Source organism: Drosophila hydei, unplaced genomic scaffold, assembly GCF_003285905.1.
Source record: "Drosophila hydei strain 15085-1641.00,03,60 unplaced genomic scaffold, DhydRS2 tig00000063-arrow-pilon, whole genome shotgun sequence".
NCBI lineage: Eukaryota > Metazoa > Arthropoda > Insecta > Diptera > Drosophilidae > Drosophila > Drosophila hydei.
The window spans coordinates 1,559,081-1,578,460 of NW_022045657.1; the positions used below are offsets into that span (position 1 = coordinate 1,559,081).

The following is a 19,380-nucleotide window of genomic DNA, read 5'->3' on the forward strand; positions in this document are numbered from 1 at the left end:
TATTTGCTTAATATGCCTCCAAGGACAAGCAAACGTTCGTCGAGGCATTCACACTTGACTAAAATAGTTCGCGAATACCCCACAACCGTATACCCTGCAGTCAGGTGTATCCCTGCCCATCACATGCACGCGTATAGCTGTAGTATACCCTTTGTTTCAGGCATATGCAATGGGTATACATAACTAGCTTGTTTGCCATTCAGCTTTTATCATTCATCTGGCTTGCAAACTGCCTGCACAGCAATTGTTGTTAAGCAAACGTACGTATCTAGATACATACTACATACACACGCGTACATATAGTGTCATGTATATATATGTACGTTTGCATGGCTGTGTGTGCGTCCGTTTCTTTTGGCTCTATTTGCAGTCATAATATTAGTTTATGCTTTTATTTGCCAGTGCAAATAAGCAATATGCCACGCCCCACAACGCCCCCAACAGAACAAGTCTTTTGTTGACTGTGTGCAATAAGCCGGTCTGAGGCCTGGCTCCAGCATCCTGCCCAGACTGTACGCTTGTCAGTTGCGGAAACAAGATTAATACAATTGGGAAAACCGAACGTAATACACACACACATGGAGATAGCTGTGTGTGCGTCTGCTAATTTGTATTGGATTGTCTTTGATTTGCGTCGAAAATATATAATAAATCAACAATGGAATGATTGCCCAAATCTATTTAGATATTCACGTATTTAGAATAAATAACTGCAAAGTGTGATTTTTGTATAATAAATTTGATTCGCACCAGATTGCTGAATAATCAAATTCTCCATTCAAAAAATAAAAATATATTCCACTGTGGGCGTGAGACGGTTAGTGCTATCGATAGTTCTATTGCCTTACATAAATCTAATTTCAAAAAACACAATTTTAACTTCTTAGCATTTATTTCATATATGAAATAAATAAATAATTTCATTATTTAATTAAACTTATGCGAAACGAATTTATTTTTTTTAGAAATATGCGAAACACACAGAGCGAAAACTCTGCCAGATAAGCAACGACTCTCCCAGAGAGCCTCTCTATTTGAGTTTTAGAAATAAAGCTTTTCGATTTGTTTACATCGGTTGTTGTGTGAAGTCAGCAGTCGCTGCATTTTATTCAGCTATTGAGGGCAGTGACTGACACATCAGTTGCTTTGAGTTGATAAGCTCTTATAGCATTTAGAGGCAAGCTCAAGAGATAAATATATTATACAAGATTTTCAAGTGGGTCATTAATTTTTTGAACTAGTTGCCAAGTGCACAATGAGCTGATTGGCTTCCGGCAATGTCTTGGCACCTAACTTGAAACTTAAAATACGTATATACGTATGCATATATGTAAGTGTATATATACGCAAGTTAAAGTAAATAGCTGGAATGCTGTTAGTTGACTAAAAGAACTTTTTATCTAAGACTTAAGCTAACTGATGACATCTTTCGGAATCCAGTTGAAAGGTTAAAAAGTGCAAAAGGTAAGTCAAAAAAGTAGAGCCGAGATTTTCTCATTATTGTATTTATTATATTATCTCATTTACTTGACAGCTGTACTTCTTTCATGTTTTTGAAAGGTCAGCTAGTTCTTATCAGTCCGGTAGGGACCGAAGGCTCGTACGTGCTCACGTAAGCGCACCGCATTGATCGCAATGAAACCGCCCGCATCTTGTGGCACATAGCCGCCATGGACATCCATTGAGACGAGTTGCTGATTGTAGAGTGCACCAACTTTGTCCGCCGCCTTGCGGGCTATGGCACGACAATAGCCTGGCGCTAGCTCCATTGTCACCTGCCCAGTGACCTGCTCCTGGGCCAGCTGAATGCAGCGTCGCACATAGAGTGCCTCGGGACTGAACCAATAGCCATTGTACACGTAGTCGGACATTCGATCGCGCAATAGTTGCTTGGTGCGCAGCACTTCGCGATCCAATGCGAACACCTCCAAGTCCTGATGCGCTGCATAGAGTATGGTGCCGGCTGGAGTCTCGTACACGCCCCGGGACTTGAGCCCCACATAACGGTTCTCTACAATGTCAATGCGTCCAATGCCATAGCTGCCGCCCAGTTCATTTAGATACTTGAGCATATCCATGGGCGTGCTGTACACTCGACTATTGGCCAAGTCCTCAACTCCCGTAGGCAGTCCATGCTCAAAGTGGACACAGAGGCGATGCGGCTTCTTCGGTGCCTGCGTGAATGGGTCGAGAGTTAGCTCGTAGAGGCTGCTAGGCGCCACAGTGTTCGGATCCTCAAGCACGCCCGACTCGTAGCTAATGTGCAGCATGTTTGCATCCGTGCTCCAGGGTGTCGCTGGCTTAGCTGTCACCTCAATTCCATGTAGCTGGGCATAGGCAATAAGATCCTGCCTGCCCTGAAATTGACGACAGAATTCCAAATCGCGCCACGGAGCAATAATCTATATCAAAGAAATAGGAATCAACTAGTTGCTAACCACCCACACACTCCATCCATCCATAATCACCTTCAAGTCCGGCTGCAATGCATAGGCGCATAGCTCGAAGCGAACCTGATCGTTCCCCTTGCCGGTGGCGCCGTGAGCCAAGTACTTGGCGCTATGCCGCCTGGCGGCCTCTATCAAGGCGACACTTATACAAGGGCGCGCCAGTGATGTGCCCAGTAGATAACGCTCTTCGTAGATAAGCCCCATTTGGATGGCTGGCCAAATGTATTGCTCGGCAAATTGCTGCTTGATATCAGCAACAATTACCTACAACGATGTATATTGTCTTACGATTAGAAGTAATTGACACTGATTAGCAACGGACGTCTCGTTAGCCCACCTCCTTGGCTCCAATCTTGAGCGCCTTTTGACGAGCTGCCTCAAAGTTCTCCTGCTGGCCAACATCGGCCAGCACACAGATGACCTCATAGCGTTGCTCCAGCAGCCATTTGAGTATGCAGCTCGTATCCAGTCCACCCGAATAGGCCAAAATAACTTTCTCGGCAACCATTTGGAAAGAGTCCACTCCGCTCAGCGTGCGTTTGCCAATTGGAAAACCAAAAAAAACCAAACACTAAGCTACTTAGCTTGTATTCCCTATCAGCGCTACACCGCCAACCTCTCGCACCGGCTGATAACCATAGCAGATTACTACTAAGTACGTTAGCATATTATGACAGATTAGTCCCACTCTCCCACAATAAAAATTAATAAGCTGCAGGTAAACAACATTTGATTATTTGATAATTCTCTTTGAAATACTCCGAAATTGTCCGAAGATCTCTGTTCACATTCTAATCAATTCAGTCTGATTTTTCGGTTGAAATTTCCATATACCTTCACATATATTTTATATATTCATATTTAAAGATGTATTGCAAATAAGTATTTCAATCATTTTTTTCTGTTCCATTCCATTTATAAATCTATTTCTATGCATCAAGCTATTTGTTATTTCTGAAGAGCTATTTACTTGGTCACACTTTAATACAGATTACTCAGAAGTGTAAGATTCTAGGCAAGTTTGGGTGCGTTTGGTAACATAGGCAGTCAGTTAATATTGGGGAACCACCGCAAGAAGCTTGAAGTACTTGGATCTTGACTACCAAAATGTCTTTGAGTAAGCTTAAAAAAGATTTTTGTATATGTTATTTATTTCATATTTTTATTTAGCGTCTTCTACATTTTGGTCGGAGCTTTTGAAAAAAGTTCTAATTGCTAATAAAATGCAAACTAATTTAGCTGACATCGAAGCAGAATTGCAGACATTGCTGAAAGCAAAATTGAGTACCAAAATTCAAATTTATCTCTTCGGATCACGCGTTTTGGGCATTGCTCAGGAAACATCCGACTTGGACATTTTCGTTAAATTTGGTAAATATTTCAGTTCTATAGCCTTCATTGAATCTGCGTAAGCGCGCTTCTCACATACATACATAAATAAATTCTTATGTATGGATAAATAAATACTTATGTATGCATTGGCATACAAAGATAACAAAAGCTTAAATTTTCAATAAAATATAATAAGAACGTTCCAAACAGCAATTTGACATCAACATCAGAATACCGTATATCGTATATCGTATATCGTATACCCAGCGAAGCCGTTCAGCGCATATCGTTTTTGTCCGAGTGCATGTGACAGCCAACTGTATGAAGACTTGAAGCCAAAAGCGTGTCTATTGCTGACTTTTCAGTTCAAATCTATATTATTATTTTTAAATAAAGCTAATTATTAATGTTAATGCTAATGAACATTTACTGAGACATTCGTTCCAAAGAGAAAACTTGCAACTGCACGAAGACATTATTGGTAAATTCTATCTGTAAATTCTCGATCAGGACCCCGCGCTAACTTGATCTTGATCAATTGGAATAATTTACCTATAGCTCACACACCTGGAAAGATCGATTGTAATAAATTTTGTATGATCATAAATTATAAGAAACAAAAGAAACTTAACTTTTCGAACAGTGCACACCATTTAAGATCATTAGGATTATTAGTCTGTAGTGCCGGAGGCATTCGATAACTAATCCAGCCCAGTGCAGCACATAGATGAGTGCCAAAGCACTCCTAACCAGAGCTGTCTTACTTATTTCTTAATCTTGTGTACTTAGAGGACAGCTTTTACGAATACACCGACAATCCACCGACTAGGAAGACCATTGTGAGACAGGCAATGATTGCGAAAGTTTTCAATTCACGTTGCAACTGGAAACGTATTGAACAGCGCCGCGGCAGATGTCCCATAGTCATCATTCAAAATAGATTCACTGGCTTGCAGTGCGACATAAATTGCAGTGATGCTTACGCCTACTTCCAGAATAAGATAGTCCTCTATCTCTTCGAGTTGCAGCCGATAGGTGAGTTAGCACGTTGCATAAGAGCTGTATATCAATTAGTGTATTTACAGCTCGTTATATGATTATCTATTTGAGAGACTGGATAAGAAAACATGGTCAGCAAGATATGTTCCGCAGCCATCTACTTCTGCTGATGCTCATATTCTTTTTGCAAATTAGGGAACATCTTCCAGGCATTCATGTGTTGCAGGCAGGGCTAAGCCCGCAGATAGGACGTATGTAGATAATATTGCAAGTATTTCTCCAATTAATAGACTATTTGCAGCTGTGATTTGTGACTTCAACAAACTGAAATCATTGAACGAGCCATGCCAAATAGCTCTTACGGAGCAGAATGTACGCGCACAGCTGAAAGAGTTTTTCAAATTCTACGGCAGCTTCGACTTTGACCGATATGCGATTTGCCCCTATTTGGGAACGTATGTGGAGCGCAGATTCCTGAACGCGTCCATGCCGAAAAGGTAAGATGAGCGTTAAAAACTCCTCCATTCTTGCCTAAAATTCTTACTCTACTTTTGACTAGATATCAAATGGTCAACATGGACAGCAAGTTTACAAGATTTACCGTGGCCATTCAAGACTTCATTCATCTTAACTTTAACAAAGGTTGGCTAATAGAACATTACAGATTATTGCTATTTAAACGAAACTGCCAACATGAATTGAATTGATTTGCTATATTTTACTTACGCAAGCATTATAGCGTCTGCTTGCCTCATCATCTACCTTATGCAGCAGCACAGTTTGAGTGTGTTTGCCACTTTTGAATAAGCTTAACGTCTTTATATGGAATAAAAATATTATTTTGCTTTCAAGAACCTCTGCGTTTTGCACTTGAGCTGCCAATTTGCGACGCTGTCACTCCAAACGTGAAGCCTTCTACATAAATAAAATCATCGACTCGTGGCATTGGCATTGAACCATTATGGCTCGCTGCACAGTTTTGTGGAAAATTGATTTTCAATTGAAAATGGGGGCAGTTAATGAACGAATTTCATTAATTAATCAATGCTATTCGCATAGATTTGCATCTAATTAAGAAGTTGGGCGCGTATAAAAGGATTCGCCCTGAAGCCATTGGTCAGCAGTAGCTGTTACCGTGGCCCAGGCTAAGCGTTGATAATGCCCCATTCGCAACTGGTTCACCATGGGCTGGATAGACTCCGTCTGCTCCTCGGTCTGGTCACCATATTTGTGATTTGCCAGCAAAGTGCCACCGTGCCTTCTAGCAGCGGCTACGGCAACTCGGATATGTGCAGGGAATCCGATAGTTGTCCAGACATTTATCATCGCATCATCAAATCTCTGCGCTATCTCAGTGTGAACGACACCTGTTACGAACAGGACCCCGAAGCCAAATGTGCGAAGCCTTTGACGTGCATATGCAACCGATGCATCAACTGCAGCGACCACAAATACAGCTGGAAGTGTCTCAGGAAGGGATGTGAAGACGATAATCTGAAGAAGCGTGTACCAGCTCGTTTCCTGCCTTGGCCCAATCGCGCTCGCTGGCAGAATTTCTCCAATAGACTTATCGAGCCCAACTATGAATACTGAACGTTGACTCCAAGGTTCACCCGACATACTTCAATACTCGACGGCACGGAACGGACATGCACCACATACATACATATAATATATTTAAACATATACGAATATAACAATTGTAGCTAATAAAGAGAAGCCCAATCGAAAGCAGCGAAGCATAGAGGCAAAGCAACCCTCATCTCGTGTTTGTATGCGCTACCTGAGCTGCAGTGTTACCAACGACTTGTAATTCTCAACTAGTGATTCGCCAGCATGGCCATATAAATAGGTCGCCCATTGGCTAAGACTTCGTTCTTGCTTCGGCAGAACATATACTAAAATTGGAACGATACAGAGAAGATTAGCATGGCCCCTGCGCAAGGATGACACGCAAAATCGTGAAGCGTTCCACATTTTTTTGTTGTTTCGAAATTAGTCACTGAAAATGTAAATATATATTTGGTTACAATTTCAATTCAACATAACCTACATTAAACTATAGTCTAAAAATGTAAAACAGATGTAAACCTAACGAACTAGTAGCTTTAATTTAGTAATTTAAGAAACGTACATTGCTATTGCACCACAGATGGCGTAATATACGAATTCTGATTGGAATATATTAACTTAACGAAGCCTCATGATATAGGTGGCGCTGTTTCAGTCAACTTGGAATTCCAGTTTGACAAGACAATTGCAAACCAAGAGTATTTAACAAAGCAGTGCTGAAAATTTCCAACGCCGGTCCACAGATGGCGCTATAAATTAGCGCGCAGTATTTTTAATCCGTTTAAATTCAAATTAACCTTGCTTCGATTCACGTGCAAATAGTGAACAGCCTTCGTTCGCTAAGATGCCAAACGAATCGAATCAAATCGAAATACCTATAGAAATATTTGCTTGTTACAGTTTAGGCTGCGAGGCACGCACAGAGAAACCCTAAGATATTCAACGCCATGAACTTGACTGTGCGTACGCGACAATAAATGAATAAATAAACGATGTTGCCTAATTAAATTCAGCTCGGCCACTGCAAGACGAATGGACACACATGACTTATGAACATAAAGTGGGTTTGTCGCAAAGTAAATAAGGAAATTAAATGGCAATTACCAAAGAGTGTGCGAGCGTGTGTGCGTTTATGAGCTTTGCAGCCCATACAGCCGGGCTCTCCGAGTCGCCCAGTCTTAGCGGCATTTGCACTCACATATTTGGCCGGCCTGCAAAATTTGAAGCCAGTTGCCAGTTGACGCTCGCATGATTCACACGCAAAAGTAAAAAGCAAAATTTTATATAAAGTACAAAGGCGTCGCGTATTCGGCACAGTTAACTGTAAACCTGAGTGCGGGCGCTGCATACGGAACGAGCAGTTAAATTTTGAATTTTCACTCTAACCCAAATATCAGGAAGCACATTTGTGATCAACTAGTTGAGGTGCCAAAAATAGCACCACGAATCAAAATAAACAAGCGATCAACAAAGTAAAGCAAATATCTTCGTGAACTGCAGCGGGTGGGTGAAGCTCAAACTGTGGCTTGCCACACTCAACGAGTTGCGCTATATCGAGTGGCAAGAGAAATTACACAATTTGCAACTAAACAGCAACAATAACAACAACAACAACTAACTGACTAACTTTCAGCTGTTGGTTCGCTCTGGTCAGTTGAAGCCTGGCCAAAGCCGGCAGAAAGCCAAAGCTGCTCACTTTACAATCACAATTTGCCGCTTCTAGTTGTTGTTGTTATCGTCGTTGATGTTGCATGTCAGTAGAGGTGGTCAGGTCTAAAAAGCTTAGCTTACAGCTCCGCAGTTGCATATTGTCCAATCTTTCTTGCACGCCCGCAAGTTTGTGACTTGTACAAGTCTTTTGTTTACGTTTAATGTTTCTCTGCGCTCGAGCGCCCGTTAATAACAACCTAAAATGAATCAAAGCAAAGTCCACAAAACAAAAACTACAACAGTTTCTGTGCACTTCAACAAAAAAGAGGTCAAGTGCAGCGGAAATTACAATAAAGGAAAGAAAAAAACACCAAAACAAAACTCTGATGAGCACCTGAAATAAAAAACTGTATCTTAAATTGCCTTAACAAAATGTTTGTGTAGTTCGACATGGCCCTGAGAAGCGTGATAAGTCCGTCAAGCATTGACAGACGCGACGATAAGAAATCTATACCAGAGCAGCTGAAACTGCAAAACGAGTTCAAACTGTGCATGACTTCAATTGTGCAACACCAAAAGTGCCACAATTCCAGCTTAAATAACACATGGCATACAAGCATTGTCATATAGCAAATTCTAATCGTATTGAGATTAAGTGATAAACCCAGAAAACTGAGTTTTCTAAAGACACGTTATTTAAAGTATAACAATAATAATTTCTATGGCAACAAGCCTTCGCTTTGCGTGACTAGATTTCATTATGCTCTGCAAGGTTTTTTATAATTAAGTTGGGAATTGCCTCTAAAAGACAACTATTAAGACGCGGCATGGCCCTAAAGAGTTAAGCACTAAATAAACTTCAAATTTTCAGACAGCGACAGTTAAAGCAGTTCAAGCCATAGCAGCCATAGCAGTTGAGTACTTTTAAGAATAAAGCAGTCGAACTGTTCTAATAGGGAAACGTAAACGTAGTTTTAAACTGCTTTCAAATTATGGACAGGTTCTGACAAACAGTTATCGGTCAAGTACTCTTATCCAAGCAGTACGAAAGTACCCACAAAGATTACTTAAATACAAGAAATCTCCATTGCTAAGAACTGCAACTTAAACTGTAACTAGGCCCAAACATATTTAAATATTCAATAATAGATATTTTGAATGTCAACTCTGCGCTTCACACCTGCTTAAGACTATAAGCAAAACATACACAAACTTCACAATTATCAATACACATAAATTTTCATTTGTTTTCAACAGAGACGCGGTGGAGAATAAACAAAAATGTCGCAACAGTCGCTTCCAAACTGTAACGGTCACTGTTTACTGTTTACTTTCCTAGTGTTAGTTGTTATTGCTGTATTTGTGGGCAAAACCGATGCTTCCAGTCAAATAGACGTGGACGACGATTTGAAACACTTGATCGGCCGCTGCCACAGAGATGAGGCGAATCTGGATGCATACAACGATTGCATGAAACAGGTGTTCAACGATCTGCGCGCCTATTTCACAACAGGTGAGCTACTACTTAAATGGATCAGGTGGTATGAAGCGAGTTAACAAATATACGCGTCTCCATGCTAAAAGGTGTGCCCGGTTACAATATCCAGCCCTTTGATCCGCATCACTCGTCGTTCGTGGAATTGCGTCGCGGCGATCCACATGGCCCGGGCAGCTTAAAGCTGATCTTGCGCAACGTCTCGGAATACGGTTGGTCGCGCTCGGAGGTGACTAAATTTCATAGCGATGCCAAAGATCAGCGTATCGTCTACGCGCAATACTTTCCCGAGAAGAGCCTAGAGGGTGAATACGAGTTCGCCGCCAAGATACTGGGTACCGAGCTGCAACGACAGGGTCATTGGAATCTAACACTTTATGATTACAGGTGCGATCTCTGAGTATTTGTACTACAATTATATATATCTTTCATAATCTTATGTCGATACAGTCAAACGACGAGCGTGCGACGCGTGGGCGATCCGGGCTCACTGCTGAAGGTGCATGTCGAGGTCGATCACATTGGCGGCATGGAGTTGCATATAGGGAATCTGTTACAGGGACAACCACTGAATCAGCTAGCCGATGGGGTCATCAACAGCATGTGGCAGCTGGGCTTACCCTTTGTTCGACCGATGATCAATGAGCTGGTGAGCACGGCATTCACGGATATATTCAATGAATCCTTCCGTCACTTTCCGCTAGACAAGTTTCTTAGCTAGTTTATCAAAGATTTATATATATGTGTGTGAGCATGTGTAGATTTAATAAATGTTGGGGTTGTACGTGAACTAAACATCCGCCAAGCTGCAGGCTACTGCATCATCCCGTTGCTCCTTCTTGGGCGGCTGCAGTGTCGACAGCGCCAGGCTGCGCGCAAATATGTTGCCAAGCGAGATGACAACGTAGCTGGAGCATTGGAATTGCTGTTCCACAGTGTCATAAAGTAGTTGATAGGCCTGCTCCAGTTCAGGTGTTAAAGTAGCTATACAGAGAGGGAGAGTGTTAACAAGTCAATAAAAAGCGAAGCTAATGGTGCACATACGTTTCTGATGCAGCTGCTGCTTGCTGAGGTCAAATGTGAAACGCAGGTAGCACAGCTGATTGTAGAGATCGCGCTCAGAGTACTGGCGCAGCATGGCACCACTGTTGCATTTGAGGCACAGCGGTCGACGCAGCTCGAGCCGCATGGAACAGGTTCTTGTATTGTAGTTGCAATCAGGATGGTCACACACCAGCCAATTGCGATAGAAACGCTGCACATATCCACGCATGCACAGCTGCAGCTGATTGCGTATGCTAACCAAATATTGCAAAGGTGATGTCTGGCACTCCGGATTGGCGCACTGCTGCAGCACCGGCACATGGCTGCTGTTCGGGCCCGGCCGATAGGCGCTGGCCATAAGCTGTTCCGTTTTACACCTAACGCACTTGAAGCGAAAGGGTTCACACAGGCGATAGAGCTGCAACGTGGTCTTCTGCAGCGATTCTCCTTCGGCTTCTTCCGTACGCTCGCGTTGAATGCTGTGTGAGTGTAAGGGATTCTCATTAGTGAAGTATGTATTAAAACTGAATAGGCTACACGTACCGCTGTGCATTCTGTCTGTATTTGCTGGCATCCATGCCCAGGCACTCAGCAATACGACTCGCATCGGTGCCCTCGAGCACCTCCACCATGCGTGTGACCACCGGATGTATCTGATGGCCCAGATAGTAATTCGTGTCCAGCTTCAGCGATTCGTTGCTCTTCAGCTCGTCCAGATGGTAGGCCCGCTGCATGGCCGCATTTGTGGTGCCATCTAAACAGATCACATAGTCCACCATGTCGCCCTTTTTATAGCGTCGATTCCTTTCTCGATTCATGCGCAACGCCACCTGAACGTGGGGCAGTGAAGAGCTGTTGGCATACTCTTGCGGCGCACGTGTCAATTGCTTGGTGATCACGTACAGCGGCAGCGGCACAACAGACTCTGTTATTTGGTCCTTGATGCGTCCCAGCTGGGCATGCACAGCATCAAGTTTATCCTCCAGTGGCTTATCTGCGAGCACTTCATCCAACACCGCCTTGCCTACCATGACGGCGAGCTGTGACCAATCGCGACGGACTATATCTAAACCCTTGTGCTCCTGTTCACGTCGCAGCACGCCTTTTGCATTCTTGGTCAGCTTGACGGCCGCATATTTCTTCTTTTTGAGTAGCAGCAAACAGGCGAAGACGCCATCAATGTCCAGCTCGAGTTGCTTGTACAGCTTGTTCACGCTCTGCTTAATGGTGTGTCCAATCTTATAGACCTGATCATAGTCCGTTATGTTCGTATTGATCATCAGCGAATCCGTGTCACCATAAACCACATCGTAGTTGAGCTTCTGCACCAGCTGCTGTGTGTTAACCAGAATCTCGCGACCCTTGTGTGTTACCAGCGCTGCCAAATGCTGTGCAAAGAAGCGCGAATGCGCAAATCCGAGACAACCGTACATGGAATTTGCAGTCAGCTTGAGTGCCATCTGTCGTATATGATATTGCATATGAAGTTCCGGCGATAGATCCGGCACAGCCATTAGCTTCTTGACCTGGCGACGCGACTCCACCAAACGGCGCAATTGCATCGGCAAAATGCCTGGCTCTGCATTGGAGTCTGGCAGCACAGGCAGCTGTTCCGCATCGTGTGGCTGCTGCACCGTGGTGAAGCAAATATTATACTCCTGTATGATGCTCGGATACAGCGAATTGAAATCCATGAGCAACACGTACTTTTCATAAAGTCCCCGCAAGGGTTCCAGTACCAAGCCTCCCGCATACGCTGCCTTCTTACGAGCTGGTCCACTGCCTGCAGCTACCGTTGTGTCATTACCCGTGGTGGCATCAGGATCAGCATGAGTGTTGGCAGCAACGCCACGTCTTTGTGGCAGTTTATCGGGTACAATATAGTTCTTTTCATGAAAGGCATGAAGCAGAAGAAATTCATTGCGCTCGGAGCGGCCGCCTTGAAGTGTGCGCGTCATTGTGTTGCCGCAAATGTTGGTTATCTGCAGTGCCAGTGGCATGATATTTAGCTCGCACATGAGGCGCAGCATATATGAGGCGTCCTGCATGGTTAACGAGATGAGCTTGGTAACGTTTTCGCCTATGAAAAAGAAATGCATGTCAACAATTTTAAGTGTGACTGAGATTTACTCACCTTTCTCATACATCTCCAGCAGATCATCCGCATTGACATCCATGCGTTCAGACTCCTGCAACTTGAGTACCTGTTGGCATAGCGTCTGCAGGTCGTAGGATCTGGCTCTTATACACTCCTCCGCCGAGCGTTTCACATCGCACACCATGCGACCCACAAAGTGATCCAGAAGACGCTTTCCAAAAGTTTGTGTGAAACGCAGGCGTCCCATGCGCGACCACTGAGGTATCTTCAGGGCTACAATCTGATCCGTTATGACATTCAACTGGCAATCCATTGCATCGAAAGTAACTATAAGATCTGCATCGATTTGTTGATACTGCGCCAGAAACCAGCTGAGCAGCGCGCGCTCAGAATCGTGTTTGTAGATCTTTGTGGACTTGTACTTCGTTAGCTGCAAATTCAAATCGAAAGGCCAGCTGGAGACAGCCGGTCGTGTGAGGGCGCACATGTGACGATTGAAGGCGGGCTGCGGCGCCGGCTTGTCTATGTTAAAGCGATTGTGGGTGAGCATCGAAATCATGCAGATCTCGTTCTTAAGTGTCTTTGGATTCATAGAGGTGCGCACGTTGAGTGTGAGCAGGGTTATGGCAGGTGGCGGTGTTGGTTTTCCCTGCTCCAGCACAAGCTCCACGTTCTTCGGCTCAGCGATCGTCACATCTGTTTGGCACCAGCTAATAGGCGCAGGATTTTTATTGAAGCCGCTAATCTGCAGCCAACACGGACCCTTGATCTTCCGCTCTAGCAAAAAGCGCTCCAGCGCATTGGTGTTGGCTCCAAATATGTGTGCTATGGAATCGTATTTCTTATTTAACATGTTTGGCGCCGGCTTCTTGCCATCGTAATGGACCTCCAGGTAGTCGCAGGTTTGCGGCACATCTATGCCAATAGCATGGTTGGCAAAGCTCTTGCTCACCTTTCGAGAACGGAACGTATCCAGCTTCAGCTCTGTGGCAATGTGCGTATCGAACTCCTTGTACATATCGGCAGCTGTGACTTTTTGTTTAGTGGGCTCCTTTGTAATGGGGTCTAGCAGCTGAAAGTAGATCAAGTTAATCAGGGTTTGCTATAGCCGATTTCTGTTGCATACTCACATATTGCCTGGGCAGAAGATAGAGCACACGATTGATGTTCTGAACGCGCACACATATGGACTTGCCGTCTGGCGTACGTCCAAAGAGAAAAACTTCACCGGGCAGCTTCAGCGCATCTTCCCAAGCCTCCCAGTACCAAAAACGCAGCTGCTCTACGTCCACTGGATCGCTACCTACGGATGTCTCTGCTTCACTGGCTAACACCGATTTCTCGAAGTCATCATCCATTTGACATATTGACTCCCAGTTGCTAAGCAGCTTGCTCATGTCCTCTGTTTCTGGTTTGGCAGCGGCAGCTGTAACTGCTGAGGGCTTCTCCGTAGTTTCTGGCTTGACAGGGGGCTTGACTTTCGATGCAGCCAACTCGAACTGATTCTCATCGTCATCTAAGCAACTAAAGTCCACGTCATTGTCATCAAGTTCAGGCGTAGCTTCTTTTGTTGTCCTCTTCCTGGGCTGCTCAGCAGTTTCCTCCTGCTTCACTTTCACTGGAGCTGTAGCTGCAATTGGGGTCGCCTTCTTGTTGGGCAGCATTGTTGCTCTTGGCTGCAGTATACGATCGAGCATTTCGTCGTCACTGCTAGCTTCTTTTTTGCGCTGATGCTCTTGCATTTTTATGTTGCTCAAGAAACTATTCATATACTCCTTGGCAGCGAGTGCATCAGATTTGCGTGCAGCTGCAACAGTTTTAGCTGGTGCAATTACTTTTTGTTGTCTTGATGCAGATGAGTCGACAGCAGGCTCTTCTTTAATTTCCCCCAATATGTCAGCCAGAATATCGTCATCCTTGACACTGTTTTTGATGTCCACCTTCTTCGGAACTGCATTGCTGAAGAGATTGCGAATGGACGCCTTCCCCTTGGCTGGACCTGAGTCGTTCTCGCGTGGTCGTTTCTTTGCATTAGCTGATTTCTTTTTCTTGCCATCATTCTGATTCTTTCCTTCCTCATCAGAGTACTCATCCTCATCCTCAAAAAAGTCGCGACCATCCTCTACGTAGCCTGTGCCGTCTATGAACGCAAATTATAGTTGGCTTAATGGTCTTGTTTCTCGCTATATTTGTGCTACTTACCTTCTTCAATCCAATCGCCACCGTATTTTTCATTTGCTCGCTTCGCATACTCACGCTCGTCTATCACTTCGTATACATCGTCCACTTTTTCTTCCACCTGGCATTTGTTTTTCGCACCCTTTAAACCTCTGAGTCGCTCTAAAGCTGCAAAACGACCGGATTTGTCTATGCGTTGTCGTTTGACACGCGGACCAGCTGCTTGGGAAATTTGATTTTTAATATATTCAACAATAATAATTTGGCACAACTTACAAGGTGAATCAGCCATTTGAAACACAACAAATTATTAAATTGTTTTAATTTACGTAGCTCGGAATATTTTCACAAAAGGCGGGAAAGCAGAAGTGTGTACACATTGAGGCGCGTAACTAATCTCTTTTGATGCTGGCGTTGCCACACTACCAGCTAAACTTAACAGAATTGCTCCGCCAGTTAACATTTGCTCCACATATACAGTTTGACTTTCTGTTAATTATAGCTGCGGTCAACAGAAACTTTTAATTTGCTCCTCATGCTCCTCATGCTCCTCATGTTAGTTAACAGAATTAGCTAAGGTTAAATGCTTGGACTATACCATGCCATTCCTCAACTCCTCTCAATATCTTAATTCTTTTCTTCCAGAGCTCACAAATGAAAAAATTATAAAATAACAAATAAATGTATTTATTGCTTACAGTTAAGTCTTTAGCCAACAGAATCTACTGCTGTTAACATATCTGTTAACAAAGCAATTGCTTACATAAATCTTGTTGCTCACAGAGAGCGCAAGATTCGAATTATTTGAGTCATCCCCCATTAGCTTAGTAAAACTAATTGAGTTGTTGTTCTCTCGTTTTTATTTGATCATGCATAATATTAGCTTAAATTACATTCTATAATAATATATTTAAAATACAATATACAGCAATTGTGTTTTTATTTTGTGTTTATAGAAGGCAGTTACAAACATATACATAATTATTTTTAATTTTACTCTCATATCGTGTGTTTTACAATACATATGTAAAGTTCTGGTATATATACATAATACACTCAAGCAGACTTACATATTACACATATAAACGCCACATATACATTTATGACTATGCAAAAATTCATACATATTTACAATTCAATGGAAAATATTAGAATTTTTGTGTGTAGTCTTCAATTTGGGATTGTGATTACAAGTTAATATTGCCAAGAAATGTACTGATGGGAAAAATACTGTTTGAGGATTTAGCAAAATAGATTTGTGAATATTGAAATACGTAGGGAAAGGAACTCTGTGAAATCGAATAAAATGTCAGTCTTCCTGGAAAAGCATTTCAAACAATTGAATAGGGAGAGAAAGTTGGTGCGATTGATGATAATAAGTTTAAAGTTTGTGCTGGATATTCAGATTTTATAACAGATAGTTGTAGGGTCTTTGAGGTATTTTCAGCTATGGAGCATACATATATTGGTACATATTTCATAACAGATTCAAGCCAAAGACATGGCACAAAAATAAATTTAGCTTAAGGAATATTGTTTCCAAGTCTGCCAGATGCCGATCCATAGTAATGCTAAACATTTAACAACAGCAACAAAACAACAATAACGGTTAACAATGCAAGACACGCGCCAACTGCAATTGAAAGATAAGCAAACTATTAGCAAAACATTTACTGTTTATTTAGAGCTCATGTATGTGCTCACCTAGCCATAGAGTGCCTGCGTCTCCAAAATATGACTGCCACGTCCAGTGCTGGAAAGTCACACCACCTGCACCGTGGCAAAGGCGCTGAAAGTGACCTTTTTAGGAAACTCGGGACCCGGCGAGCCTCGTGTCTTAATCACAGGCTTCAGCGGCTGGCGTGGCTTCAGGGATAACAAACCAGCGGAGGCGGCCAACTCTCGCAGTCGCTGCGAGAAGCCGCTGCCACTGGAATTGCTTCCAGTTGCTGTTCCTGTTGATCCATTATGATGCTCCAGGCCGGCGCAGTCGAGGACATCGATGCCGTTGTTGGAGCGGTACACCTGCGCCGTGGCCGTGGGATAAACCGCCAGACTTGTGCCGCCCGTTGAACCGCAATTTGTGCTTATGGCCTGTGTTGTTGTTGTCGCTGCGGCCGCTGGCGTAATGTATCTGCAAGGAGAAAAGGCGTGGAAAATTGGATTAGTCAGCCTGTTGCGCTAATTGATTTATTTTTTATTTGCCAAAAACTTTGAGGGTGTGAACAGCGTTCACAAACAGCCAATAATAATGTCCGGCTAAAAGATGAGTCGCACTCAACTGCGAACTGGCCAGCAAATCGGCCCAAAAACTTGCCTGGCTTACACACCACACACACAACAAATATTGTCCGCCCAGCAACAAGACGAGATCTTGCAGCTGGAAAGCAAGGCTTGTTAATAGATCTCGGCTATTGTGAATATTTGATGTACAACTAATTTGAACAGCATCCAGCAAGCGTGCTGTTTATTTTTGTATACCACTGCAATTTTCAATGTTGTGTCGACCTTATAGATGCTAATTAATTTGTTTATGCGACTCGCGCTCAGGCAATCGATCTTCGACAGCTGCGCTACTTTTGGTCCACTAAACAATATACATATAGACAAATATATATACTTTGTTTGAGACTTTTTCTCTTTTATTAGTATAATTTCATGAGGCTCTTTTATTTTTTTTTAATAAACTCACGCAATACAACAATAAAAGATGCAAATGAGCTCAAGATGCGCAACGGCCGCCAGTCAAAGTTAATTGTTTATTCGCAACTCAAATTGTTTACCCAAAAAAACTCTAAAAATGATGTTGTGATAAGCGTGAAGCGACAACTAGTCTTGTCAGCAAAGCCGATTAGGATTATACGTGCATAGTTATATATATATATATATTTATTAGTAGACAAGTTTGCCATATAATCATTGTTTGAATATGGCAGGAAAAGAAATGAAATCCTAAATTTATTGATTGGTCCACATTACAACGATAAAGCAGAACTTGAGCTGCAGAAAAATGCGCTTAGAAACAACTAAAACTAGCTACCCGCACAAATTTATAATTTCACTTTGATTTCCGCATTGATGAAAAATAATTTTGTAATAGTTGCATTTGCAGTGCAACTTTTGGCAGCCTTGCCTCAAAGCATTATTAGCATAAGCTGCCTCGTGCTGGACTTCCTCGTGATGTCAACATTTTTAATGTCAATTCGTTTCTATATATAACATTGCTGTTGTTGTTGTTGCCGTGGCCAAGCAATTGGCATTCACCAAGCGTTGAGCGACAGGCGCTTAATGCATAAATAAATTAAAAATAAACCGTGTTAAATGAGTTTTTATATTCATTACGAATATTGTTTTTTTTTTTATTTTTTGGAATTGTTGCTGAACTTCAAAATGTGGCACTTGCTTTTGGATTTTTGATTTAATGTATGGCACAACACACCGTTTCGGGGGGAGCTTTAATTAAGTGGAGCTATGACTCTGTGGGTCATCTTTATGGATGTGGAGCTCTATGGTCGGAAGGCAATGCTTTGCTACAATTAAATCGAACTAGTGCGCAGGCCACTTAATCGTAATGTTGTCTATAAGACTCAGCGAGTGCCCAACAAGGCGCATTTGAATTGTTTTCGTTATTATTATTTTTGAATTCTCTCGAATGGCAGCGCCGTGTGAATTCGTTTGTACACTATCAAAGGCATTGTTGCTGGCCTGTTGCATTGTCTCGTTGCGGTTTATGTATATATAATTAAGCATTATCAGCAGAGTATGGAAAACAGCCGGCAGATGGGAGCATACCTTTGAGCTGCATACAATATGAATGCCTTTTACGCTTTTGTATCTCTTTTTTGTTTGTTTGTTTGTTTTTGGCATTGAACTTTGCTTTGACTTTGAGTTTTGTGCTTTTGAAAGTGTTTTTTTTTTTGTTTGTTTTGTAAAAAAAGATCGTAATTAATTATAATATTTTAAACATCTTCATATTGTTTGAACCGATGCGTGTGCATACATATGTGTTGTGAGAAAATCCACTTTGTACGTTTTTTCACACAATTTACGCTCCTCACTTGATATTTAGAGCGATGTCAGCGAAAGTTTGATCTCTATAATCTTTATAGGGTATTTGCCAATTAAAGTGTGTGAAAATTGAAATGGGCTGCGCTTAACTAAGATTAATTGGAATATATTTAAAAACTATATAACTTTTTTTGCCCATTTCCTCTAGTTGAGGTCTTCTCTAAATCACCCATATTCTGGCTTTGGAAATTATAGCACATCATTGTAAGCTTAGTGAAGAGGTCTTGCTAATTTTGACCCAGTTCTCAGAGGCTGTCATAGCATGTTTTCTTAAACGTCTCGTTTAACTTTTCTGGCTATAAATCATAGTCGAGTTTGTTGCCCAAGTTTTTTGTTGTTTGTTGCTGTCGCTTTTCAAGTTCATAAATTTGAAATTGACCTCGCGCGAAATTGACTTATCTAAAAGCTGGGCCAACTCCTTCGCTTCAAAGAAATTAATAAACAAATGTTTGTGTTGTAAATTTTGGTACATGTCGTAAGGCTGTGCATACAAA

General features: G+C 42.4%; 5 protein-coding genes and 1 non-coding gene across 7 annotated transcripts in view; 3 read left to right on the plus strand and 3 right to left on the minus strand.

Moving 5' to 3' along the window:
• Positions 1–1,479: 1,479 nt before the first annotated feature.
• Positions 1,480–3,143, minus strand: LOC111592376 (argininosuccinate synthase). Its single transcript, XM_023304548.2, has 3 exons — positions 2,788–3,143; positions 2,469–2,714; positions 1,480–2,402 (listed from the first exon to the last, which is right to left on the minus strand). Exons 1-3 carry the CDS (start codon positions 2,956–2,958, stop codon positions 1,566–1,568), a joined length of 1,254 nt encoding a protein of 417 aa, XP_023160316.1. The 5' UTR covers positions 2,959–3,143; the 3' UTR covers positions 1,480–1,565.
• Positions 3,144–3,327: 184 nt separating this feature from the next.
• On the plus strand, positions 3,328–5,704 carry LOC111592386 (terminal uridylyltransferase Tailor-like). The gene is made up of 7 exons (XM_023304561.2): positions 3,328–3,567; positions 3,621–3,821; positions 4,572–4,817; positions 4,868–5,032; positions 5,083–5,278; positions 5,341–5,423; positions 5,634–5,704. The coding sequence occupies exons 1-7, from the start codon at positions 3,558–3,560 to the stop codon at positions 5,702–5,704; spliced, it is 972 nt and encodes a 323-aa protein (XP_023160329.2). The 5' UTR covers positions 3,328–3,557.
• A 951-nt stretch (positions 5,705–6,655) lies between these two features.
• LOC111592401 lies at positions 6,656–6,762 on the plus strand. The gene has a single exon (XR_002750942.1). It is a non-coding gene; the product is annotated as a U6 spliceosomal RNA (small nuclear RNA).
• A 2,507-nt stretch (positions 6,763–9,269) lies between these two features.
• Positions 9,270–10,288, plus strand: LOC111592379. The gene is made up of 3 exons (XM_030222860.1): positions 9,270–9,516; positions 9,588–9,885; positions 9,949–10,288. Exons 1-3 carry the CDS (start codon positions 9,285–9,287, stop codon positions 10,217–10,219), a joined length of 801 nt encoding a protein of 266 aa, XP_030078720.1. The 5' UTR covers positions 9,270–9,284; the 3' UTR covers positions 10,220–10,288.
• Positions 10,221–15,195, minus strand: LOC111592377 (DNA polymerase alpha catalytic subunit). Of its 2 annotated transcripts, none has more exons than XM_023304550.2 (7): positions 15,095–15,195; positions 14,843–15,037; positions 13,771–14,780; positions 12,677–13,712; positions 11,086–12,622; positions 10,543–11,021; positions 10,221–10,482 (listed from the first exon to the last, which is right to left on the minus strand). In XM_023304550.2, the coding sequence occupies exons 1-7, from the start codon at positions 15,108–15,110 to the stop codon at positions 10,289–10,291; spliced, it is 4,467 nt and encodes a 1,488-aa protein (XP_023160318.2). In that variant the 5' UTR covers positions 15,111–15,195; the 3' UTR covers positions 10,221–10,288. The 2 variants fall into 2 exon arrangements, with proteins under 2 accessions (XP_023160318.2, XP_023160317.2); XM_023304549.2 differs by having other exon boundaries at positions 14,843–15,040; positions 15,095–15,190.
• A 1,350-nt stretch (positions 15,196–16,545) lies between these two features.
• LOC111597163 (serum response factor homolog B) overlaps positions 16,546–19,380 on the minus strand; it is a 47,797-nt gene continuing 44,962 nt past the window's right edge. The window contains exon 2 of the mRNA XM_023311721.2: positions 16,546–16,952. Coding sequence (XP_023167489.2) covers positions 16,580–16,952 — 373 coding nt within the window. The 3' untranslated portion in view covers positions 16,546–16,579. The remainder of the gene's footprint in view (positions 16,953–19,380) is intronic.

Excerpts from the sequence above, each read along its gene's own strand:
- LOC111592386 (XM_023304561.2), top strand. Across the intron at positions 3,822-4,571 it reads GGACATTTTCGTTAAATTTG|AGGACAGCTTTTACGAATAC; the intron begins GTAAATATTTCA and ends TTGTGTACTTAG. Across the intron at positions 5,279-5,340 it reads AACGCGTCCATGCCGAAAAG|ATATCAAATGGTCAACATGG; the intron begins GTAAGATGAGCG and ends ACTTTTGACTAG.
- LOC111592379 (XM_030222860.1), top strand. The coding sequence starts at position 9,285 with ATGTCGCAACAGTCGCTTCCAAACTGTAACGGTCACTGTTTACTGTTT. Across the intron at positions 9,517-9,587 it reads GCGCGCCTATTTCACAACAG|GTGTGCCCGGTTACAATATC; the intron begins GTGAGCTACTAC and ends CCATGCTAAAAG. Across the intron at positions 9,886-9,948 it reads CTAACACTTTATGATTACAG|TCAAACGACGAGCGTGCGAC; the intron begins GTGCGATCTCTG and ends ATGTCGATACAG.
- LOC111592376 (XM_023304548.2), bottom strand. The coding sequence starts at position 2,958 with ATGGTTGCCGAGAAAGTTATTTTGGCCTATTCGGGTGGACTGGATACG. Across the intron at positions 2,715-2,787 it reads TCAAGATTGGAGCCAAGGAG|GTAATTGTTGCTGATATCAA; the intron begins GTGGGCTAACGA and ends ACATCGTTGTAG. Across the intron at positions 2,403-2,468 it reads CATTGCAGCCGGACTTGAAG|ATTATTGCTCCGTGGCGCGA; the intron begins GTGATTATGGAT and ends TCTTTGATATAG.
- LOC111592377 (XM_023304549.2), bottom strand. Across the intron at positions 13,713-13,770 it reads ATCTTCTGCCCAGGCAATAT|CTGCTAGACCCCATTACAAA; the intron begins GTGAGTATGCAA and ends ATCTACTTTCAG. Across the intron at positions 12,623-12,676 it reads GCTGGAGATGTATGAGAAAG|GCGAAAACGTTACCAAGCTC; the intron begins GTGAGTAAATCT and ends TCTTTTTCATAG.